The sequence below is a fragment of the Galeopterus variegatus genome, unplaced genomic scaffold (assembly GCF_000696425.1).
Source record: "Galeopterus variegatus unplaced genomic scaffold, G_variegatus-3.0.2 Scaffold100, whole genome shotgun sequence".
Taxonomy (NCBI): domain Eukaryota; kingdom Metazoa; phylum Chordata; class Mammalia; order Dermoptera; family Cynocephalidae; genus Galeopterus; species Galeopterus variegatus.
The window spans coordinates 481958-507685 of NW_007726211.1; the positions used below are offsets into that span (position 1 = coordinate 481958).

Sequence of the window (25728 nt, forward strand, 5' to 3'; positions counted from 1 at the left end):
GCCTCCGCCACAGCTCACACTACAAGCTCAAGGAGAAGCTGTCGGGCCTCGGAGCTAACCCCGGGGCAGATGCCACCGCGGCCTACCAGGTAAGAAGAGACTTTTTAAAAAGTGCTGTATCTGTTTTATCAGTTGGACAGAGACTGTTTGATTCAGTTGTTCATTTATTCATAGTTTGGGTTCTTTTATGATGGCGACTTGAAACTTCTCTTTAGCATTCATGGAAATACCTTGCAAGCACAGTTTTACGGCCCTATATTCATCCTATGCTATTCCTGGGTAGTCTCATGTTAGCTGTGAAAGCAGGTTGCTAATTAGAAGTATGGAAAAAGTACAATGCATGCATTATGTATTATCTGTTATCTTTCTTATTTTGGCCACTATTCATGAAAAATGTCAGAGTTGCAAGGTAAATTGTGTGGATGTTTGAAGATGTCCCTTAAATCATCAGCTTCCTCGGAGTCTTACATGAACAGATCCTTTGACCTGATCTGTCGCCACCCTCTGCTATTATTTGGATAAAGTGAAATCTAATGCTGACAAATGGGGGGTAAACCAAATATTTTCCGAGAGAAGGATGGTGGCCACTGTGTGCTGGCAATACAGAGAAGTTACAGACACACCTGGAAACAAACTAGAAACCAATGACAATGTGAAGAAGTCAGGTTCAGGCCAGTTGGGGCACAAAAACGTTCACAAGATTTTTGGAAATTCTGCAGTATGTACTGCATATTTAATTATGTCCTGAAATGAAAATATGCCTTCAGTTTTAACAGCAATGCAAACTCAGGATGTATATGTGAGGGCATTTGATTTCTTTTAACATAAAATATCATTTAATTCCAAGTGTATATTTCTATGTGGGAAGGTAAAATAACTTAATCACTATTTTAAAAGTTTAATCAATGTATACTTGTAAGACTTTCTCCCATTGGTCTAGAATCTTTGTTTTCTCTGGTCACGTGATTATGGTGAATATGTCTTGCATATAAACAAATAATCCATCCTATTTTGCAATCATATGTAAAGTAAATGTTATTATTCTATCATCAGATTCACATAGGTGGGCTTTCAGCTCTTTCCAGAAAATACCCTCCTGTTGTCCAGCACGTGCCCTTCATGAACTCACCTGAGCTGGCTTTTCTTTGCTCTGAGGGCTGCCCTGACCCTGTCCCACGTAATGAGGTGGGATGAATTTATAAAACTTCTGTGCTGAAAACGTAGCTTCTCATCCCATTTGAAAATTCTCAGTATTGTCACTGAGTGGAGGAAACCTCCAGTTTTCTGGAGGAGGTCACAAGCCCGGTCAGTACGATCTTTTTCTTATAAAGAAATGGCAACTTCAGATGTGTTGAAGATGGCATTTCAGCCACAGTGCATAGCTTTGCTTCAAAGCAAAAGAAAAATCCCTTTTGAAGAAGCAGCCTGAAAAAAATGTCACATAAACTAGTAAGAATTTACCCAGAAATTCTTTTGAGCAAGACCATCAGTATAGGATACCAGGTCTTGAGGGCGAAGTCTGTACATAAATAAATTATCACACCAGTTCTGTTGCATGTGTGAGAGACAGAAGATCATACGGTGTAGATTTTTAGAAAGCATGGTATCCTTTGATATACTTTGAAATTCAAATATAAAATATTGATAGAATGGAAAGGTTGGACTTGCATGCAGAAATGACTAAGTTTTACAAAAATGCAGGTTGAAAATGCATACTTAGGATTGAGTTTGTGATAGTTAACCAAAAAAAAAAAATCTTCCCAGCGACAGCTCTAATTAATAGTATCTGTAATTAAAATCATGCCCTTCCAGCAGGAAAATTGTTTGAATTTCTTGGAGTGACCTTTTTGCTGTTCCTCCTGGGGGCATGGTGGTTAAGTTGATATTGATTTTATAATGAGCTCTGGTTTGTTTAATAAGAATCTGTAATCCAGACAATAAATGAAATGTGTGCTTTTCTTCAATCCAGATTAATAAAAAGGGAAAATAACTTTTCCTTTAAAAATGTGATCTAAGAAAATTTGGAAATGAAATAATTGTAAAGATTTTCTGTTGGGCTTAGTTTTGAAATAACTAAAAAATACCTTTAGGAACCACTTGATTAAATGTGGGGCTTTGCCTCCTCAGAGTGGGTTGTTTACTGAAAGTGCTAAGCTGTGGTGTTGTTTTGATTTGTTCTTTAGCAGAGCAGGACTCAGCAAATGAGGGTGGGAATTACATGAGTTCTGGTTTTAAATTTAGCTGAGTAATGTATTAAACATTCATACTGCTTTAGTTACAAACAAAATACTTACATTGGTAAATGAAGCAGGTATTAATTCATTAATATATTCATATCTCATTTGGATTTTCTATAGCTGCCATTGAGGCCCCTTTCGAGTTTAAAAATCTGTCTGAAAGTTTTTTAAATAGTGCAAACATAAAACAATAAGGTTCAAGAACAGTGTCTTGTTGCATTAATGTATTTATTTTTAAATTATTGAATTTCTGTTCTTTGCTAATTCTATAATAAAAGAGAGGTTGTGGACAGACATCATAATTCTCATCACTGGGTTGCAAGGAAAATTAAACAATTTGATATTAAGCTTTATTTCATGGTGGAAACACTCAATTCATTTGTTTAAAGTTTGTGAAAAAGATGATTATTGTGTAAGTTAGGTTAGAATTAAGTAAACCTAGGAGAGATAGAATAGTAGGTGGCAATGTAAAAGGTTTTATGAATATCAGAATAGCTGTTGCCCTTTACACAGAAGAACCAAGTGTTGTCACGTAGGGAAGGACAGGGGCAGAGGCATTCTGGTGGAGAGGAAGAGGAAGGACAGGGGTGGCGTTCTGCGGGAGGCATTGGTGGCCTCTGTTTGTACAGTTCCTTCCTCCCTGGGAGTCCAAAAGGAGAATGTACATGTCCCCAATGAAATAGCAAAAGTGTTAGTTTCCTTTCCAGATGCTTCTTGCAGGAACTGGGAGGTCCGTCGTGTTGTTTGCCCTTGGAAAGCATTTGTCCGTGTCAACCCTTGTGATGCACATCAGCCACGTTCTGTGACATACCCCTGCATGCACATAATTTGTGGAGTGGCTCTGGGGGACAGAGGGCCTGTGAGGTGCTCCTGTAGAGTCAGTGGGCTTTCTTCAAAGTGGTTTTGAAGCAATAGGTAGTTTGAATGGTTAGATTCTAAGGCAAACATCTTTAAACAATTCTACCTTTTCTTTCTCAAAATTAGGACTATTTAATAGAGAGAGTTAGGATTTTAGAGTTTTCTTAGTCTATGTGTGTGAGAGATACTATTATTTGCTTTACCTATTGGAAAATCAAATCTTTTTGACAGACTTCTATACTTTTGATACATACCAAGACATCAATCCCATTAAATAATCTAGCGAAGTTTAATTTGCTCAAACTTAAGAGAATTGGGTATCTTAACTTTCAGAATAACTGAGATTTATTTTAAAGGTTGTTTTTACCAGAATACTACCACCAAAATTATCCCCATCGTTTTAGCAAATGTTATTTTTTTCTTCTAAATATGTAAAACCTAATATACTTGGATTAAATCTGTACTTCATTATTTACAAAGCCAGTTTTGCTTATTTTTATTCCAAATGTAGAATGTCGCAGAGATGCTTATGTGTATGTATGTGTGTATACGTGTTTATACACCATGCACACTTGTATGTACACACACACATACACACTGAGGATAATGTAAAGGTATAAAAAAGTGCAGTGTTGGTGCCAGTACACTTTATGCATTTTTTTTCCATGTAAGTGTCCTACTTTCATGGAAGGTGATTGGGTAAAAACTGTGCCAAAAATAAGTTGTTAGATGATTAGGAGACATCCTCCGCCTTTTTCTCTCTGAGTCTCTTTGAATGTTGCATCCATTTCTTTGAGGCTTTGATCATCCCGGAGCAGCAAGTTTAGTATTCTGCCAGCCCACTCTCCCTTCCTCGACACCAGGACAGAGACTCCTGCGGAATTTTCAGCAAGTTCTCTTTTGATGGTTTATTTCACAATACCCAGCAGGTTTCCTTGTGTACTTGGAGGCCTTTGGAACCGAACCCAGAGGAGAGCATGCACTGGGGCTACGGGGACGGCTTGTAAACAGAGCCACTAAGTGCACATCTTGGTGCCGCTGCTCCCATTAGCAAGTGATTATCAATGTAATGACAGTGTGCATGGTGATTGCTGCTATTTGAGGATGCTCTGTCATGGACTCAGGCTGATGTATCTGTGAGTCCAAATGCACCCTGGCTTCTCACCTCTGGGGCGGGGAAGCTGGGTTCTTACGCAGGGGGGACAGGCCACAAGTTGGCTTGTTCTCTTGAGTTTTGAGTTTTTGAAAAGAGGCCCTCTTTTTCTAGGTGAGCTAATCTTCTCTCATTGGTGTAATCACTAGTGATAGAAATGGCGAAAGGATAGGATGCTCCCAATTAAGCTGGAAAACGGGGAGTTTTCCTGAGGTTTACTTGACCCCACCACAAGTTTCTGAAAAAGCTGTTTCCGTTTTAGTCAGCTATACTCGTACATCTTAGCATGGCTTTCCTTGCTTTATATTTAAATTTTCAGATAAAATAATATTTTTTTGCAATTATCTAATAAGCAAAACCTATCCTGCTTCAAAAATGGAAGGGTACCCTAAAATATTATTTTAAAACATTTCTTTTTATTGTAACATAGTCAAGCCTGAGAATTAGAATTTTTCTAATTTTACCTTTGCAAAAGTAGCTCAGAGTAGTCTGTAGGCAGGATCCTCTTGAAACTTTCTGATTACGGATCTGGTTTTGCAGGCGTGTGAGTTTTGTCTCCTCAGGTGGCTGCCAGGCGCCTTGGGGTGAGGCCTCGTGGTACTCCTGCAGTGCTTCACATGCCCAGAGATGTTCCTGGGCCCAACCGTAGATTAAGCAAATGTTAAGTGGTCGCTTAACTGGAGCCAAATCCCATGCTTCTTGAGGCAGTAATGTAATAATCTAAGAGAAACTTGCAAAGTTTTGCCTTGATGAGAGTAAAGGAAACATTTGTCCCCCAAACCCCAAGAACTCGCTTTTGTTTGCACGTGTGTTCAGTTTTAAATCACCAACATGTGGGTTCCACATGCTTTGTCTGTGCAAGCTCAGTTGAATCTTCTAGGTACCTTTTCACTATGCGTCGGGACGTTTTTCTGGAAGGCATCCATCTGTAGTGCATTTTTCTCATAAATTTTAAACTTTCAAATATGCATTCTCCAAATGCACTGACCACATGTCTGCTCTGCTGTTTTGCCCATGCAGAATGTTTCCTCAAATATAGCTCCTGAGACTTGAAAATAGATCTTCAGAGAACACTGAAGTCTGGAAAGCTTGCCAAAGAAATATCTAAATGTAAAAATAAAGCATGTTGCCCGCCCTAGTACAGCAAGCCACTTCCCTTGATCAGACAGTAATAATTAGATCAGACTTAATTAAAAATAGCAGACCACTCAGTGAGACAGTTGGAAAATAAAAGATTGGGATGTCTAATACATGAAAATTCCGAGGGCCGAGTTTTATGGCTTTGTTTGTTACTATAATATTTACTGTTTGTTTTATTCTTGTGGTTTATTAGCAGAACTGGCTATTACTGGGACAACTCTTTCTTAAGGAAGTTCCTTCGTGCTGCACACCAGAAGGAGGGACAGGAGGCAGGAGCATTAACTCAGCATCTACTAGGTGCCGGGCACTTCCCCAGGTCATCTCACTGTGCTCCCTCACAGGACAGGCATGGAGGGCCTGGGGCCCAGCCAGGAAGGTGCAGGAGCACGGTGGATGGTCGGCTGTGCTGTGTCCGCCCTGCCTGTCTCGCTGTCAAAATCAGAGGCGGCCTCGTCCCTGCAGAAGTGGCAGCAGCTCCTGGGTGACCTGCCGTGGGCCCGCGGAAGCTGTCCTGGGCTTCGTGCCCTGAGGGTCACAGCGTGCCTGTGCCTCGTGCTTCCTGCTCGTGGCCTGCAGCCTGTGAGGCCACTGGGGGTGTCGCCCGATTGTACCTGCAGCCACACGCCTCTCCGAGGCAGGGTGTGGGTAGAACCGCATGGCGCGGGTGGGCGCGAGGAGGGCGTGTAGGCCGGGATGTCCCAGGCCAGTGCAGCGCAGGCTCCTGGTGGGGACACCTCACCAGAGCAGGGCCTTGTGCAGAGCAGGGCAGAGCTGTGACCAGAGAATGAGCTTAGAGTCCCAAGGGTTGGCCTGGAGGCAGGAAGCACCAGGGGGCAACCGGAGGACACGGAGAGAGGGTTCCCGCTCCATGTCCCCTGTGGGCCTGGGGAGGATGACCCTGTGAGTTCACGGCGAGGACAAGGTCCGCATCTGCTGAGTGCTTAGGCATGGTCAGCTTCGTGGTGTGGCTGAATGTGACCCCAAGGAAAAGAGCCCTGACGCCTCTCTCCCATCCCATTTCTTCCTTCCTTCTTAGTCTCATTTCCCTCTTGCTACACTTTTATTGTAAAAATGTCTTTCTTTTCCAATATTTAAATTCATGGAAGAAAGACACCTCAGTGCTCCGCAGTCCTCCTGGCGTCTCCCTCATCCAGACACCCAGAGGACATGTCCTCACCTCCCCAGTGGGCTGCCATGAAGACCGCATCAGGTCCCGTGAGCATGACTGTGTGTTCAGCTCTTAAACTCTGCTTGAGGATCAATTACATGCAGTGGTTAGTGCTGAGACATGTGTGAATGGGTATTGGATCCGCTGAACTGCTTGGATTCCTGGTAGCCACCCCCTTCTCACGTCATGCCTGTGACTGCACGGTCTTCATGCGCTGGCTCGCTCTCCTCCAGACCAGGATCAGAGAGACGGGTCTGAATGGAAACTTATGGCATATGGTCTGCAAAGAAAGTGTGTACTTCTAGGAAAAGAGGACAGAAGACCTAAAACTCGAGACATTTTAGGAAGCCACTTAGAGGAGGCACAGGTACATGTGAACGTCCTGGTGGCCTTCTGTGCTGTCCAGGACTGCAGAAGGATAACAGCAGCCCTGGGATCCGTACCTGTGGGGGGAGGGATCCAGGATGCAGATGCAGGCCTTGGTCACCTGGCACTTGGAGGGACCTGCTCCACCTCAGCCACCTGCAGAGGGAGCTCACGGGTGAGGGGCTCCGCGGAGGGAAGTCCAAGTCAGGAGAGGGCGGGCACGCGGAGGAGTCCTGCGGCCACGTGCGGAGGGTCAGCCGCTCTGTGAGAGGACGCTGAGCCATTTTGAACTAAAGCAGGTGCAGGGAGACAGAGAAGCTTACAGGAGTAAAGGAAAGTGCAAAACATGGTTTAACAGAGGTTTGAAATTAAACGCAGGAGGGCGGGTAAGGAATTCCGGAGGTAGGTGGTGCGAGGTTGAGAGGAGGTGTGAGTGAGCGAGACTTTCCATCGTGACGTGGAGCCGTGAAACGTGGCCGCAGGTCTGAGGTGCTTTCCTGCAGCCCCGGTGCACGGTGCACGGCTGGGCAGCCTCCTGGGGAGGGATGGCCGGATGGAGAGGGCTGGGGCGACTCCGCGGGGAGTCGGGCTCTTTGTGTGCAGGAGTCAAACGCCTGTCGAGGCCTGAGCCCGTTCCAGGCGACAACCTCGTGCGCAGTAGCCACAGAACAGAACCCCACAGACGTGCACGGAGGTCACTGCCCTGGGGAGCTCACATGGGGAGTAGGGTGCCCAGGCCATCCGCTGTGAGGCGAGCCTTCTGCCTGGACACGCACGAGCGAATGTGCTCTGCGGTGAGTGGCATAATCTGCAGTGAAATGCATGAGCCTGTCAGAAACAGCAACGCCGGGCTCTTAACGACACGTGCTGCTGTAAGAGGTGGGGAGACCTCGCGTAAGGTGTGGAGCGAGGCGCCACGGGCTGAGGCCGTCAGAGGCGTGCAGGAGTCGTGCATGAGTCGTGCATTTGCAAGGAGAGAATGCTGTAGCAAAAGCAATCACAGCATCACCCCAAGGAGCATCTGGTGGATGGAAGTAGTTTCCAAATGTCAAACGAGGAGCAGCTACAGGACATGACAGAGGAAGAGGACCGGCCAGCAGCGTCCAGCAGAAGAGCCGCACGCCTGGGGACGGCTCCGTGGCAGGCCCCACCCCAGCCCTGCGCTCTCCTGACCAGCCCGGAGGCAGCATGTCGCTGTTCCCTGAGGCCGAGGCCTTTGGTTTTGGGGTTCTCTTCACCTCTCAGCTCTGTGAGCCCCACTGTCTTCCTCCCACCCCTGCCGGAGCTGCACTACATGCCGGTTCCCATCCTGTCCCCACCCCAGAACACACACACACGGGTCCCAGGGCTGTGACTGGTGGGGACACATCCACATTGCCCCATGGGTCACCCCGACCAGTGGACACCTCGGAGAGCCCCAGTCAGCTGTGGAACCTCAGGATTGCTGAACTTAGAGCTGGTCCAGAAAGTGTTTTTCCAGAAAGCCTCTTTCTTCTAATGATCAAATCTGAAACGAGAGGGACAGCAGAGAGTTTGGTTTTACCTGAGCACAGGACCAGTCTGCATTCGTGAAGGACGCCTGGTGGTCGGTGTGTGCTACAGACACCCCAGCGGCGCTGGCCCGGCGCCGGGAGCTCCGGGGGCCGGGTGGAGAAGCCTCCCGGAGCTGATGCTCGTGTGGAGGCGGAGAGAGAAGTCTGGGGAGGCCTGAGCCAGATGGAGAAGGGCCCCGGTGCAGGAAGACAGGGAATCCCAAGGCCCGGGAAGCTGCTTGTCCCCCGTCTGTTAGATCGGGGCCTGACGTAAGTCCGTGCAGCATCACAGTCGTGTCTTTGGGTGTCTGAGTAATGACTTTTCCCGTTACTTGGGGGAAGCTACATAATAGTGTTTCTCTTCTCTGTGTCGTTACCTCTTCTTAGACTTTGCTGCTCAAAATGTAAAGTCTCTGCCGGGGCTTTCTGCTTTGGGAGAACTGCTGGTGGTTGAAATGGAACCTTGGTAGGTGACTTCTCTATTGGCAAGTACAAGACACTCGTACGAAAGGGTCCTGTTAGAAAGGTGACAGGTGGAAACAAGTGCTCCTTCAAGACTTGGTGACGTGTAAAATAATGCAAGCAGCAAAATCAAGTGCTGGGGTGTGGCCGTGCATGTCCGCGTGTGCGATTATCTGCAGAACAGAAAAGGGAAGGTTCACTAATGGTTACATTAGCAAGCAAAGCCAACTGTTATAAAATGCATAAGTCTGTGTGGTGTTTGAGGAATATGTAGATGAAATACGGGTTGAAACTTGGCCTGACTTTATGATATTTAACAGCAAATCAATTAAAAGAGTTCATAAGCAATAAATACTGGGATTGTTAATGTACACAAGATAATGTTAGCATCGACATGTAACTGGATTTAAATCCTCTGATTAAAGTAAAAAGTTTGATTTGCTCTGCAGGTGAGCATGTCATCACTACACCCCTTTTTAAATAAAGACAATGACGGAGAAGAATAAACAATAAGAGATATTCCTGGAATGACACCTTTTGTGGACCCGTAAAACGTGCACTTCAGCCAGAAATCAAGATGTTCCTGAGTGGGAGGAGATACAACTCAGATCTGTTGGTAGAACAAAATAATTAATGGCGTGAAAGTCACCCTGGTTACCTGTGTCCTTCTGCCCCACCCCCGTGTCCTTGTCACCCTCTACCAAAGTCAAGGAGAGTAGAAATATGCAAGTGGCCCCAAAATCCGAAAGTGAAATGGGGGGTGTCTGGAAAAAACTCTCGGATGTATTTGCTGATTGCTTCTGACCTTGAACACGTGATGAAGGTCGCGTGATGCGCGTCTGGGTTCTGCCCAGGCTGTTCCTGTTCCGGTCATCCGCTCCTTCTAGATAGAGGTTTTAGGCCTATCTTGCATCTTAGATTTCAGATCAATGCCAAGAGAGACAGCAAAGCAGAGCCAAGACCCCGAGTGGACAGAAGGCCCTTGTCCCCGGGTCCCCAAGTGGCCGGTTACTCTCGGACCCTCTTCGCAGCACCCACCCTCCCCCGAAGTCACTTTCCACAGCTCCCCTCCCTTGCACGCAGGAGCCCCGTCCCTGGTTTTCCTCAAGGGCCGTCGAGTGTCTCCCTCCCTGGCACCGCAGTGCCTGCTTCCTTTCTGTGGCAGGTGGCAGACTTTCAGCAACGCTCGCAGGCCCTAGTGCTCAGAGTCCTATGTCACCGCTGAGAAACTGAGACTCAGAGATTAGAAGGGACTTGCTCACGGTCACCAGCTTGGAGGTGGCCAAGCCCCCAGACCCCAGTCTGCAGGGCTGTGGCACGAAGCTCCCAATGTGCTCTCAGGCCTCGTCAGCCAGAGAGTCATTTAAATCAGCTTTAGGTGGAATAATTGGGCCCCAGAATGATGTGCGGTTTCTGAAAATGTCGAGGCAGCTGCTTCAGTGACTGCTCCTGCCCCCGCGCCTCTCGGCCCTGCCCTTTGGCTTAATTAAGCAGCGGCCACAGAATGGAAAGATTCAGTGAATACCTTTTGTGTCCCTGGGCTGGCTCCCTCCAGCCCCTGAGACATCCTGTGCTTTTTCTGCTTCCAGCCTTTGTTCGGACGGCTCCCCTCACTTCGGAAGCCCCTCCCCTCCTCCCTGTACTCCCGGCCCATTCCCATCTGTCAGGCCCTGCTGAGACCCTCACCCTCCACGAGCTTCCCTCCCAGTCCAGGGTGACCAGTGCCCGCTGCGGACACCAGCGCCTGTTTGCCCAGGCCCCGCGCTCCGTCGGCTCATGGCCTCGTGCCTGGAGTTGTGTTTCCTTGTTATTCCTGCTGTGGCCCCTTGTGCGTGGGGGTTGGACTGAGACAGGCCTGCGTTTAGAGTCACCCTTCTACCTTCCCTGTTGCGTTAGCCTGGGTATGTGAGGACAGCCTTGGGTTCCTGAAGTGCCAGATCTGTATAGTAAACCTGCAGCACCGAGCAGGGGACCTTTCGGTGCTCGATAAAGACTAATCGATAATATGAGCTAAGATATTGACATGAGAAGAGCTGATCTGGGGGGAAGCCACTTAGAACTCTCTCGAAACCCCCCACATGATTTCCAGTGCCCAGAACGGGGCCCGGCATGGAGCAGGCACTCGACAAATACTGCATGTTGTAGATGTTGACGATGACAGTGGTGACAAATGATGAAAAGCCATTGCCTTTTGAGGCAGAAAGAAAGTTTGGGAAGGTGGCAAAAGGTTCTAGCAGGAGACAGCTTACTCCACATCAGGCCAGGCTGCTCCAAGGAGGTGGGTGATTTATTTCTTACTGGCATGGCTACTTTAAGTCGTCTGAACATTAAACTGAAAAGCCAGGGGAGGTCTGTGGGGCCCCTCGAGAGTGGCTCTGCTCGCGGAGGCCGTGTTGACGCGTGGATTTTGAAGGCATCCCTGACTTTTTCAGGAACCTTAGAACGTAACTGCATGCTGAGTCGCCAGCTGGAGGAGCTGGGAAGTCTGAGATTTCTGTCTGTTGTCGTCTTTGTCCTACCAACGGCAGCCTGGCTGGAGGGTCTGCTGTGGGGACCGAGGCCGCCTGTAACACTGGAAGTGTCACAGGTGCCGCAGGTCAGACGTGCTCTCTAGGATTTGACTGCGGTTGAAGCACTGAAGATTATTGCAGAAACTTGTAAGAAATACAGGCCGTACAGGGAGGAAGATGCTTGCTAAGCTGTGTGCTTCCCTCCCGTGTCTTCATTTACGCAACACTTCCCCGGTTTCCATCTGACATTGATCAGGAACAGAACAAGAGAGGAAAGTGTCTCTGGTCTCAAAGGAGAGGTGGCGTGTAAGCACAGGGACGCGGTAGGATCAGTGTGAGGCGTCTCGATGGCTTGTGGCTGCAGGTGCGTGTGCTAAATCTTAGTTTGCTTTGGGCTCCTCACCTTTAGGCAGCATACTGACTGCGAATGTATGAGACTGTTCGTATCTTCTGTACTTTAAAACTGACCACACCCCAGCTGTCTACTAGAGGCTTCAAGAGACCCGAACGCGGCCCTCACTTTATCAAACGTGGAAGCTAAAGCTGGGGTCCAGCTCCTCGGGCGTGCCCCCTCGGTGGCCTCACACTGCCACCCGGATGCTGCTGTGCATGTCAGTGAGCAAGTCCTTATCGAACGCTTCAGACAAAAACGACTGCTGCTCTCAAGTTTGGGAAGCCAGATGTACTGAGCGTGAAAATAGCTAGAAACCAGTACAAGACTGGACGTGCTTTAGTGCCCAGTTGTGAGGTGTGTGCAGGAGATTGGAGAGAGGGCGGCTGCTGCTGCTGTGCATGGAAACTGAGGGACGACAGAGGCCGTCCTTTCTTACCAACTTCAGACTGTTCCAAGACAGTTCTAGGTTTAGAAGAGTGTTAAAAATTATTTTCCACTTACATTAGTGAAAAGGTGTCTATATTGTTAAGTTTTATTTTGGGAAAACATATTGTGAGATGGGAAGAAATTACTCAGTATTGCTTGGTGAACTGTTTATCACGGAGCTGTTTTGGTTCGGTTACTAATGTCACAGAACCTGACACTTAAAATGATGCAGCTGCGTGTTCTGCTGGAGGAGCAAAGCTTTGCAGCGTCAAGGTCGCTCCCCATGCGTTGGCGTGGGGACAGCAGAGCCAGCTCTCCAGCTGAGGTCGTTCCAAGCCCGCACCCTGCAGGATGCCTGTGACCCTGGCCTCAAGAGTCACTCTGGAAGAACACATGTGCACATATGTGCATGTGTGCATGTGTGTGTGTGTGCTGTCCCTTAGTCTAAGTGTCAAAGTTATCACAGCATCAAGGAGAAGCCCACTGGAGGCAGCAAAATGGTGTCACCAGAAAAGTGATGGCCACGTGGGTCAAGCCCTTTAAATTGGGACAGGCAGTGGACCAAGAACTTCACCACAGAGAACAACGCTGCCTGGGCATAGATTAGGGATAGGGTCATCCAGAAAATCTGCTGTGGCTCTGACCTCCATGGGAGGAAGAGAGAGGTTCCTCTGTCCCCTGTTCAGAGCCCACTATGAGCTGTTTCTTCTCCAGAAGTGGGCGTGGCCCTGTACCCCCAGATGTCGTGTGCAGGGGTCCCCACGGCTCCAGAGCACTGGTGCAGGGTCCTCTCGGCTGTGCAGAGCTCAGCTGTCACTTTTCTTTCCACCAGCAGCACCAATCCAACACGCTATTCGTGGTGGGAATATCTGTGTAAGGCAGTCTTCGTAAACCAGGTCGCTAGCTGAGTTTCCGTGTTCACAGCCAGCCTCGCTGGCCCTGAATGTGAGGCAGTTCCTTCTAAGTCATATTCAGTTCCATGATGAAACCAGAGCCGCTTAAATAAGACGGTGTATGAACGAGGAAAGGTGGTTATACAAGAAATCTTCTTTTCTTTATGTGCTTTTTTTTCATTATGAAACATAACCACTTTTAACGATCCAGAATGTTTCCTCCTGTGCTTCCCCCATACATACTTTCTAAACATTTCGCTTAATTTTAATCATAGTGAATGTAGAATTGTATGTATTGTAAACATACCCTGTATTGTTTTTTCTTATTATCAAAGTAATACATGCTCAATTTAGAAAATGCCAGTAAGCAAAATAGAAACTAAAATAAAAACCACCTGTAATCCCACCCCCCTCTATTAATAATTCAGGAAATGCCTTTTCAAGTTTTTTCTGTACTTACGTTTACTTTTTAACTTTGGCCTCCGTGACGAAGCCTGTCCCATTACCGCACGCGCTGGGCCACCATGCTGCACCGGCAGCGCGCGGACTCCCCGTCACCCACCTCACGTTCCAGCAGCCCGTGCGCCTGGCGTCGCTGTTCTGCTCTGCGCCGCGTTGTGCGTTGCGTGTTGCCCCGAGCTGAAGACCAGGTCCCTCCCCAGAGAGGGTCGGCTCCTTCTCAGCATGTTCTCTAGTCTTCATCCGCTCTGGGAAGTAATCGGCCTTTATCCTCCCCACGTATCCTAGTGAATCCATCTTTTTCCTCCATGGCTTTTGCATTCATTCTTCAGTTTTGTCCCGTTTCTCCTAACCATGCCCTCCAGATTACCCTAGAAATTCCAGGCGCCCTTTGTGTGCACACTCAGGCATGTGCTGCTTCCTTCCAGTCGTTCCTGGAAAGGTGCAAAGAGGTTTTTCTTCAGCCTTTGTAGTGTTGGCCTTTCTTTTGGCAGAATTCGAGAATGACAGGTCTTTTCTTGCAGAATGATTCCCACCCTCTGTAATTTCGTCCATCAGATGCAGAGTTGAGAAATGAGACATTTGCATTATTGTGTGTGTGGATGAATTTCTGCCCCCAGAATACTATTCAGCTTATTTTGCAAGTTGTATATACAGAATTATAAAATACTTTGAGGATTCTATAGAAATATTCCAGGACCTTGACTCAGTCTGTCACGGAGAAGCAAATGGCTTTAGAGAAGGTGGTGACCGTGGTGTCAAACTTGGTGTGTGATTGTTCTCTTGGTCTATATCCTTATACCCTAAGGATTTGCTCTGAAAGTGCAAAGCTTTCCAGGTGTGAGCAAATGCTTGTGTGCTCCGGCTGAGCTGCTGCTGTGAAGGGCAGACCTGTCGTGGTCAGGGGTCTGTGTGAGGCAGGGCGTGTGCGCGGGTGTCCGTGGTGGGGGCTGGCGTGTCCCGGACCGGCTCACACTCTGTTCCAGTCGGCTCCAGTTGGAGGAGAACCGAGGTGCACGAAGATCTCTTTCTCACTGTTTCTTGGAGTTTTTGCAGCTGGGTGCAGACGCTGCGTCTCGCCTTTCTTGACATTGTACCGTTTGCACATTTTTAAATAGTGTGGCACAAGCTTCACGTGTTTATTTTGTGATGGAGCATTTAAATTTAGGGGGATTGTGGAAAATGCCATTCTTTAAAACAAAAAATCTGCTTCTGTCACCTGGGAAGGGTGAGGAGCACATCTCCTTGGTAAAGTGGATGGTGGTCACACCGGGTCACACACAGGGGCCATCATTCAGGGGTGTCTTGTCCTGGAACAAGGATCTGCCAGATGTCCCAACTCCTCCAGCTAAATGTGTAGCATTCTCTGTGCCTGTCTGTAAAGGAGGAAGCTTGCAAGGGAGTAGACACTCTAACATGGATAAACATGAACATTTACAGACCACAAAACTGAGGCACAGAAGTGTAGACGACTTGTCAATGCCCCACAGCTGTGAGTGGCAGAGTTGTCTGTAAAGGAGGAAGCTTGCAAGGGAGTAGACACTCTAACATGGATAAACATGAACATTGATTGAATATTTAACGTGGACCGAGCACTGTACTAAGTGCTTCAATCCTCCCAACAACATTATGCAGTAGTTCTATTATTACCCCATTTTACAGACCACAAAACTGAGGCACAGAAGTGTAGACGACTTGTCAGTGCCCCACAGCTGTGAGTGGCAGAGTCAGGATTCAGGATTGGACGCACTGGCCCTGGAGCCTCTGCCCTCAACCCCACGTCCACTTCTGCATTGTGCACATCTTGGATCTGTCCGCAGCCTGTTTTCTCTGTCAACGATGGATTTCACTTTCTGCTATGGGATTTTTTTTCCTAAAACACTGATGGCTCTGGAATACTTGCTCCTCAGGAATAGAGGCACAGTATAATCATTGATGGCTGCTTTTGTGGGGACCTCCTACAAACAAGGTCCTCTTGCCACTACCGTGTACGTATCTTTCTCAGTAAGAACTCGAAATGGTCTGCATCCGTTTTCCTCAACAATTTTCTCAACACCTAAGAGGGGCCAGACAGCTAAAAAGCTACAGAGCAGATGGAGGGAAGATGGGCAAACCTGCAGGGAGGCAGGAAGCCAGTTTCTAGAGATGGACGTCCCGAAACGCTGAGCAACGTGGCTGCTTTTCAGATACCTGGACATTTTTTTTTAGTTCACGTATACATTGGCTTTTTCTTTGCTGCTAAAGAGTAGGAATTGGGATGAGAAAAGAAAACAAATTTGGTCAAACCCCAGGTGGGAGGTCCTGGGGGTTGGGCCAGGCTCACACCAGCCCTCACGGGGACGCATGGCGAGTCCCGTTCCCACCGAGCCTGGTGCTCGGTCTGAAGGGAGCTCTGTGGTGCGGTTGGCTCCATGTTTGCGTCTACGATCTGAAGATTCATTTGGACAAATCTGCCTTTCTTCTTCCTTTTTAATTAATTACCTGTTGGTTATTGAGTCGTATGAATTGCTGCAAAGATCGTAATTGTCTTTATAAACTCAAGGTCATCGAGCTAAATGCTCTGGATCATTATTTTACTAAAGTAGTGTCCCAGATCACAAACAGAATCTTTTTATTATTATTATTAGACTTAGTCTGGATCTTAAATATCTTATAAGATTTTTTTTTTAAGTAAAGTGGCTGGAAGGTACTGGACCTTGTGTCCAGCCAAGTGAAGACCTATTTGCCAAAAATTCTCCTGTGCTCGTAACAAAGCCTGTGCAGAAGACGTCCTGTGGGCCCTGCTGAGGGTCCCTGCAATTGGGAAGCTGATGAATGTCATGGTTTTACTGAGTTTGCACCTTTGTTAGTTCATATCGTTGATAGATCTGTGTGTCCTACAATCTTCATTTCAGGGTATTTGTAATCGTAACCAGGGGACCTGTGTCCCGGGTGTTAATTACGCTCTTTCTCTTGCTGCCAGGATTATAGATTGGGGAAGTTTCAAGTCATAACTGGGCTGGTCGCCAGTTTCCTTCAGAGCATGCTTATGTAGTTCACTTAACATTGTCCGTTGTCTTTTGCTCAAGTAAAGTGCTCTCCAGATCACAGCTCTGCATTTTTTTTTTCTCTTCTATTTTTTTTTTATTTGGGGGGGGGGAGAGGAAGATTTAACAACCACAGCTCTGCATTTTAAACTCACCTAGAATATTACTTACAGAGTGTTCACATTACAGCGGCAGTCAGGTCGCTGGCTGGCACGTGTCTCCTGTCCTGTGCTCTGCAAGCCTCCACAGAAGTTTGGTGGTGACGTGCCTCACAGCAGAGGACTGTGAGCGCAGCTGGTGCTGTAAACGTCAAATCCCCCTTCCATCAGTGTTTATGCCCACGCCCTATGCTCCGTCACCGTTCCAGGGGTCAGTAGGGTCGCGCCTGTGTTTATCACTCTGGGTAGGCATGCCTCTCCAGGTGTAGACGATACTGTTAGATAAAGAACATAGCGCTGCACAGAGCTGAGTTTTCTAGTCCTGGGAGGGAAACGTACGTGCAGCAGCATCTCCCCTAAGGTCGGGGGAGGGCGGGTCGTTTAGAGGTGCATCTGCATAAAGCAGGTTGGACATGTTGCCCCAGAACCATAAACCTAGATGGGATTTCAGAACCATCAAATTAGTCTCCTTGATCGTGGCTAGACCATTACAAAGTCAAGAACATTCTACATCTTTCTCCATTCTCGTATAAAGAAGTTCACTTTTCCTTAGAAAATTTTAAAACGTTTAAGGTATTGTACAGAGAATGGGTGGAATGCAGAATGTCTATTAATTTACAAACTACAATCAACCTAAAGGACAAATTAACAAGACCACATGGTGACGACCCTCAGAGATTTCTCAATGAGCCAAGAGGCAGCATCAGGTGGACCCTCTGCCTGTCCCTCGGCCCGCCAGCATCTGGAGGTTCCTGAGAGCGTCCAGGAACCGTGGAGGGTGAGATGCAGCCCCAGCCCATGGCGGGGCGGCCCAGCAAGGGGGCCGCAAGCATTGACGAAGGGACTCCATGTAGTACGCGCAGAACACGCCACAGTGCCAGGTGCGGAGGTTGAATTCCCTGAGCCCCGTTCCTGGGAAGGGGACGGGCCTGTCTCCACTCCCAACAAGTGCACCAGACTGGGGCATTTCAAGCTAAACTTTGAGTAGCCTCTGTTTGTGTCACAATAGGTAGATAGATGTGGCTTTCTGGTATTTACCATCAAGGGAAACATCAGAAGTCAGGCTTGCTGCCTTAGAGTCCGAGGAGCGGGCACAGGGCAGTCCTCAGCCAGTCTATTATTCAGAGTCCAGTTCGAGACTTTGTCATTGTTACGTCCTCACGATTTCCACTGGTGTGATGTGTGCGGCAGCCTCCTCGGGGACCAGCATGCTGCCCGTACCTGTGTCCATGGTCAGGAAGACGAAAGAGAGGGCAAGTGACTCGCCAGGAGGGGCGGGGGCAGAGCAGACCCTGCCACCTCTTCCTACTCCTGGGGACAGTGCGAGGATGGAACTCAGAAGGCGGCTTTCCGGCCAAGCAGAATGTGGCAAAACAGCGCCGTGTGGATGTCCTGAGATGCAGTCTGAAGCAACTGACTCTGTAGCTGGTCCCAGGAAAGCATCCGCCAGGGGACCGCGCTGACTTGGCCACAGCCAGGCTGGAGTGGGACATGGCCTCGTGAAAGCACAGATGCTGGGAGCTCTCCTCCCCCGCTCGCACCTGTGCCTCCGTCACCCGGAGCTCCTCAGCACCTGGACGCCCTGCACCTCCTCTCCCCCCCGCTGTCCTTGCATGTGCCGTTCCTTCTGCGGAGAAATCCCCCAGCTGGCCACCCAGCCTTGTGACCTGAGCCCCACTGTCATCTCTGCATGGCCCTTCCTGACCGCTAGTTCAGAAGGTTCCCCTCCTGCTGGCTGCATGGCAACCCTCCCCGCGAAAACCCAGCACACATGGTCCCCGTCACGTCACGTCATCATCCAGGGCCAGCTCCGGGTGGACCGTGAGCGCTGGGAAGCCAGGGCCCTGTGAGTCCTACTCCACCCGGCATTCCTGGCATCTAACACAGCATCTGACACCTAGTGTGTGCTTGATAACCAGACGTGAATAAATGAATACTGACAATAGTGGTCACAGCCAGGCCCGTTCTGAGCATCCTGTCTTAATTCTCATAGTAACTGTGAAGTTGGTACAATTATCCCCATTCCACAGATGAGGAAACTGAGGCACAGAGAGGTTAGGCGGTTTGCCCGAGGTCCACAGCCAGTAAGTGCTGAAGCCAGGATTTGAAATCAGGCATTCTGACTCCAGGTGCTACGAGTGAGTGAACGAATGTCCTGGAAATCAAGGGGAAGAATCAAAGTTAAACCTGTTTTTCAGTTCTCATGTAAGTTCCTCTGCAGAAACAAATGTCTCCTGAGTCCAGGTTTCTAGAAGGAATCTGTCATGGTGCATCAGGGATAACCTGGTTGTCCGGTCTTCAGGGGCAGTTTCGTGGAGGAGCAGAGACTCTCCTTGGTGGCTGGTCCCTGCCAGCTTCACAGAAGCCTGATCGTGCAATTCCGGGCAAGCAGCAGCGTGTGCCTTCGCAGGTGCTGCAACAGCTGGAGTCGGACGGCGGCGCAGGGGCCAGGCAGGCCTCGCAGAAGCAGTGTGAGGGGGCGTCAGTCCCAGCAATCCCGTCCAGTGGGCTCAGCCTCCTCTCCAACCTACCCCTCCTGCGAAGTCTGGCTTCCCCACCTCTCACATACGAGCTGAGTCCTTAAAGGACTGTGTAGAAACTTGACAGCAGTCGGTTCAGAGCTGACGCCCACCTGAGCCAGATGCACCTGCTTGTATCTGCAGGTAAAACGTGCAACGAGAGGAACCTTAGTTCAGAGTGGGGTCACCCCTGGGCCGTGAGTCTTCTCACTGTGAAAACACACAAGGGCACTTCGAACAGTTGGTAGAAAATGGAATTAAAAGATAACAGGAATCTCCGCATGAACTTTCTGTAGCGCCCTCCTGCAGCACTTCCTCCTCTACGCAGGTACAGAGAGACCACCCAGTGCCCCGGCCTCTCGGGCCAAGCTTTCAGGGCTTCCTCTCTGGTGGGTATAGAGTGGGGACAGATTTGTTGTTGTTGTCAAAATATAGACCGACAAGGAGAATCATCACTAAGTAGTAACGAGTTGGCCTGCCCCTCCCCAGGGCCACCACCAACCCGTGTGGTCTTCACCGAGGCTCGAAACCTGCAAATCACTCCCCAAACTAGGAAATTTGTTTGCGTAGATGGCTGGTTGGCCGCTCCAACTCTAAAATCTGTAATTTCTCCAGAAATATCTTTGCGTCTGCCAAGCCCTAAGAGTGTCGTTCTGGTTTAGAGAACAGTTTTAATTTTTATTGCACTAATACTTCTGCTGTTTTACTGATCAATGTTTGAGGGCTTCTCTGCAGCAGGCACCGTGCTAAGCATTTTATACACATGAACTCTTCTAGTCTTCACAGTAAGGATATTATTACCTACACTTTTAAAAAGAAAAAATTGGCTTAGAACCCTTTTGTGATGTGCCCAAGTCTGCATACGAAGTCTGTGCTCAAGCGAGGACCCCAGGACTATGAGCCTCCCCTGGGGCCTCTCCTCACCGTGGGACTGAGGGACACAGAAAGTCAGGTTTCACTGCGATTCCTCCATCAGTGCAATACTCACGGGTAGAACATAGCTAGTCTGATTATTTTTTATTGAATAAATCTCCAGCATTTCAAATCTTCCCCAGAGTATCTCATTCTTGGAGGACATACTCTAAGTTCTCATGGCCTAAGCTGCAGGTGTTTTTGTGCTTTGGCTGCATTTATTATTTTTCTGGACAAATTGTATTAAGCCCATAGAAGTTACTGCAGAAATATTTCCTGGTGTGCCTTTCCCCCAAATCAAGTCGCACTCCGTGTGCATAAATGGGAAATAGATGAGATGTGTACTTGGGTTGGTTCCTGGTGTCGTCCGCCTGATTTAAACGATCCCTGTGTGTGAGTTGCTTTTTGTGGTCTTTGTTTTGCTTTGCCTTTGAGATTCTGAGAAAATGGGTGAGTTTCTTAAGCAAAGTCACTGCTTGGAAACCGCAGGCTGGCGAGCGCTTGCAGGTCTGTGGGAGGAGGCCGTGGGGGTGCAGGCGCGGGCTGCCCCTGCCTTCGTTCCCTTCTCTGAGACCTCGCGTCCCCGCAATGGGCCTTTTTCTGCAGTTCACCGATCCCCCTCTGTCGCCTCCCGCATGCCCACGGTAACCCTCCCTGTCACCGGTTGCTCTACCAGGAGCTGAGGATTTGTCAGGACGCCAGCCCTGAAAGGGGCCCACGCAGAGCTCCCATGTCCAGCCAGGCTTGTGAGGAAGCCCTGGAGAACGGAGCCCGGGACACGCTGGTGTGGTCCCCAGAGCGAGCGCCAAGCGGGGGGAAGGGTCCTCTGCCAGGCGTCCGCAGCCATGCGAAGCTCTGCAGGGGCCTTCGCAGCCGGGTGGGGAGAAGAACGAGGCGTGGAAGCGTCCTGCCATCAGCAGCACTGCTCGGGGGGCTGCGGGGCCTTTGACACGCGCTGCTGGTCAGGGCAAGTGGGTGGCCCAGCCCCTGGACGCCACCAACATGAAGGGGAAGGCGGAACCTCGAACCTGCTGCTCTCCTACGGCCTCCCTTCCCGTAAGCGCATCGTTCACTCCTCTGCTGGGCTCAGATTCTCTTTCACACTTTTCCTTACACTCATTTTGATGACTCAGGTTACCGTCATATTTCCACTGGGCCAAAGGGTGGAATCCACCGTGGCCTCCTCGCCGTGGGCATGCTACCAAAACCACGTCTGTCAGTCAGAAGTGGTGGGGAGCTTCCAGGCTAAATGTCGAAGGTGACGTGAGCAGCTGACGAGTATCTCCGCCCCGTCCCCAGACTCTAAGCAGCGCAAGCCACGTGGCAGTGGTGGGCCACGGCTGGGGGCCACCACGCATGCCACGTGCTGGTATGCCCTTCTCATGCTGTGACTGGAAGGTCGAAGACCCTGCGAAGATCCCACGGAAGCTTTATTGGGATGTTATCTTGAGATATTTCCTTAAATTCAGAAACTTTTGTCTTCGGTAGTCTACTCAGAAAGACAGTCTACCTTTTTCCATCGCCCTGTATGTCCCTTTTTCTGTGTAGTTCTATTTATTCTCTCCTGCATGGGCATTTGTTAATTTGGAAGTTGTTTTGGGAAGAGAAAGAAACACCAAAATAAAATTCTTTTTTTTCCTCTCAAGAACTCTGATCGTGATACCAATTTCTTATTTCAGTGCGTGATGTGAAGTCTCCCCTGCCTCCCACAGGGCTCAAGTTCTAATGAAAGAGGGACATGCCTAACTTGGTCCACCTGTCGTGTTCTTCTAGGACGTTCCATTTTGATCACAGAGTGGGACACAGTGCCCCTTCTTGAATCCACAGGGTGTGTGTGTGTGTCCTATTCTCAGGCTCTCAGAGAGTAAGACTGGTTTCCTCTTCCCACACGACTGTGACAAACCCAAGCACATGCTGATGGGGTGTGTCAAGCCAGGCTGTCATCCCGGCCTGGCATCAGCGCCCTCTGAGGGCCTGCAGGTTGGCCTGAGGGTGACTTCTCATCTGTCTGGACTATGCCTCTTGGGATGAGGAGGTAGATGACAAAGGGTGGGTGCTCTGTGGGCACCTCCTGGTCTGCCGGGCTTCCCCCCTCGTGCCTCCAAACCCCTGACAACTTCCCTGTCTTCCAGGAGCTGTGCCGTCAGCGCATGGCCACACGACCACCGGACCGCCCCGAGGGCCCACATGCGTCCCGCATCAACAGCGTCTCATCCCAAATCAGCGATGGCCCAATGCCCAGCCCTTCTGCACGGAGCAGCACCTCGTCCTGGTCTGAGGAGCCCGTCCAATCCAACATGGATATCTCCACCGGCCACATGATCCTGGTAAGGCCCATGTCTGCTGGGGCAGGGAGGGCCAGCCAGGGGAGCAGAAGGAAGTGGCTTAGGGTGCTTCCCTCCCCCACAAACACGAGCACACGCCCCTGCTTGATTCCTGTAGTGCCTACAGGTGCACCTGGCTCCTGACACCCAGCGGCAGTGGGATGGTGGCCAGGCCTCCCTGCTTCGCAGCTGCCGAGCAGGCTTTTTCAGCCGCACATCCTCTTAGTGAAGTGAGCAGGAATACTGCTGAGGTCCTCCCATTCTCGTGTGTGGGACGCACAGCCCCCACGCACTGGCCCACGTGTGAGATCGTGCATAGCGCTTCACGGTGGGGATGCACATCTGTCAGCGCCTACTGTGTGTGCCGCTTTTTTAGCCTCTGACTAATGGGCAGCAGCTGTCTCCTTCCCATTCGTTCCCAGCTCACCAAGCGTCGTTTGGGTAAATGGATGTCACTGACGGGCAGCCTGTCATTGACGGCGAGGCTGGGAAGAAGTGCAGGTGGCACTCGGCGCTGCACAGGAGCCCTTCTGGAGGAAGCAGGCACAGGGATGAGGTCCTGGTCACAGCGAGCACATGTGGAGTGTCCCCGCAAGGCCGGGTTTTATCAGGAGGCAGGTTCATGACTCAGCACTTGCTGCTGGCTGTCCCTGGATCTTGAAGCCACAGGCATCTTCCCGTTAGTAGTTGTGAAAGCCAAAATATGAGGCTCACACCGGAGACACAGTGCCCCGCTGGCGGAGGGCACAGCCCTGTTCTGTGCCTGTCGGGAGCGCTGCTGCACTTACAGATCAGGGAAACAATTTCCCAAGTGTCAGGATGGGCCCTGCTTCTTGCTGTCGTTAAACATTTATTTGGGGGGAAGGTTTTCTTACCTGCTTATCTAATAACAACACAGACTGGTGGAATTAGACCACAAAATGCTGGAAAACCATGTTTTCCGTAAAAAGCCTCGTGGCAGAGCCTGGAGACCAAGCCAGGAGGCTGCTGACAAGGCCGAGGCCTCACCGGCTGAACTGCACCCAAGGTGCTGGGGCGACCCTGTGACCTGTCATGCTCCGTGGCCGTTCAAGTCTACACCCGCTTGGACCTGGGAGACTGAGGAATGCAGCTGCCTGCTTCCCAGATAACTTAAAACAAGACGAAAGAAGAATTGGGAGGCCAGAGGTTCCTGGTCATGAGCTGAAAGGACACGGCGTGCCTCTGCCTGCGTCCTCTCCATCCGACTTGCGACGTCATGCTGCCGGCCAAGGACGCTCTTCCTGCTGACTGGACGGGGACAGGAGTGAATCCCAGTGTCTTCAACAGTCAGGAGCAGACAGCTCATTGTTCACGTGGCAGACACGTATTGAGCTCCTACTGTATGCCCTCGGTTGCTGACTTTGATAGAACTTCTTCTCTTGGTGAATAGCAGTTGTGTTACTTTAGATCAGACTCTTCAGAGAATATTTTGACACTTGTCCCTTGTAGAAAAGGATCCTAGACCAAAAGTTGAGATTCATGATGAGATTCAGCATTGGGGCCAAGCACATCAGCCAGATACGCTTATGTGACAAGTTAGCTGAGGGGACACTCATCTGGAGAGCTTGCACTGTGTCCTGACAGTCTCAAATCTCAAGACACTCAGTTACAATTTGACGGTATCTCGAGTCCAGATGGAACAGGAAAATACTGTGTTTGTCACAGAAGGTTGTGTTGTGGCATTCACATGTGCAGCGGCAAATCTGAAAGCAAGCACAATGGTTAAATTTCAGTAGAAATGCCTGAACCCCAAGAACGAACCCCGTCAGCAGCTGGCCAGGACGGTGAGAACCCTCGTGTGACGTATCCCACTGAAGAGGCCATTTAATGCCGCAAGACTCTAACACGGCACGTTTCTAAATGCACATTCACCACCTTACCCAACTGGAGCGCCAGATCTGGAAATACATTCAAACCTAAGACATGACATCGGCCAACTCCCCTAAATCAAGGGAGACTGGATCTTCCTCATTCATCAGTGCTTTGTTTAAAATTGAACGTTACCATGTATACTTCCCTGACTCCGAGAAAGCAGGCAGTTGCTACTGGCAACTAGTGGTGTGTAGATGTGGAGAGAGGCGGGGACTGCACAGAGTCCCTGCGGACAAGTAGCCGTGGATCGCACCGGGACCTCGGAGGGTTTTCTCTTCTCTCGGTGCTTCTGATTTTCCTTCCTTTGACCTAACTTTACTGATGGGTTCAAGTGCCCTCGCAGCACCATGTGTCTCATCCTAGGCATTTCCCTGGTATAGGGGCTGAGGGGCCTGGAGACCTGGTGTACATGAGCCCCAGTTAGCATTTTTACTAAAGCTCTCACCTGCTAAATGCACATAAAGTGGCTCATCTTTTAGGCTTGAAGCCACAGGCCAATTCTCACAAGTAAGGCCACAGGAACACACTTTGATTAGAGCAGAGTCTTGCTCATTGGTAACTGGCTCATGGATAGCTCTCTCCCACCCCAGCACAGGCTGAAGACAACCTGCCTGTGTCAGTGCTCTGGAACATGCCCGAATAACTGACTTCCCAACTCATTAAAGCTACAAGGAAGATAATTCTGTGGTGATCAGTCACTCTGACCCCTTCATAAGGAAATGCTCGTGTTTATCAGACAGGTAACATGGTGATCTTACTGAACTACATAGTGAGGATTCATGGACCATCAGATAGATTATGCAAAGTCCAGGTGAATCCAAGGAACCTGATATTCAGCTGCTCCCAGGGAGCGTAGGGCAAAGTGTGACATTTTACGATAAAGATGAAATAAATAGCAAAAGCTGGCTGTACTTGAACACCAGGGTAGAAGCAGGAATACCCCACGAAGTCGGAAGGAAACTGGCCAAGTCCCCTGGGAAGCACTCATCACAAGCCCTGCTGCCAGTGTGCAGACTGGAACGTTTTCTGTAGCACAGAACACAAAGCAATTTGGAAGGCGTAAATGGCACAGGAAGTTAAATGCTGAGGATTTCCCCGTGACACTGGGGCACCATTGGGCAGGGCTGGCCGGGGCTGTGGCCCCTGCAGGGAGCCCTCAGGCTCTGAGAGCCCCGGCCTCTCACGGGCCCTCTGCCCACTGTGTTCATATTGTTACTTTATGTGCAAAGGGCTGTGATTTCATGTTAGACACTCGTGGTGGTAGAATCTGGAAAGAAATACCCCTCTAGAGGGATGAG

The 25728-nt window shown here is 49.4% G+C and overlaps 1 protein-coding gene across 1 annotated transcript in view; it reads left to right on the forward strand.

The window, feature by feature from the left end:
* Positions 1 to 2: 2 nt before the first annotated feature.
* Positions 3 to 25728, forward strand: part of PTPRN2 (protein tyrosine phosphatase, receptor type, N polypeptide 2) — a gene marked incomplete at its 5' end in the record, with an annotated part of 127549 nt that continues 101823 nt past the window's right edge. The window contains 2 exons of the mRNA XM_008583775.1: positions 3 to 89; positions 22346 to 22540. Coding sequence (XP_008581997.1) covers positions 3 to 89; positions 22346 to 22540 — 282 coding nt within the window. The remainder of the gene's footprint in view (positions 90 to 22345; positions 22541 to 25728) is intronic.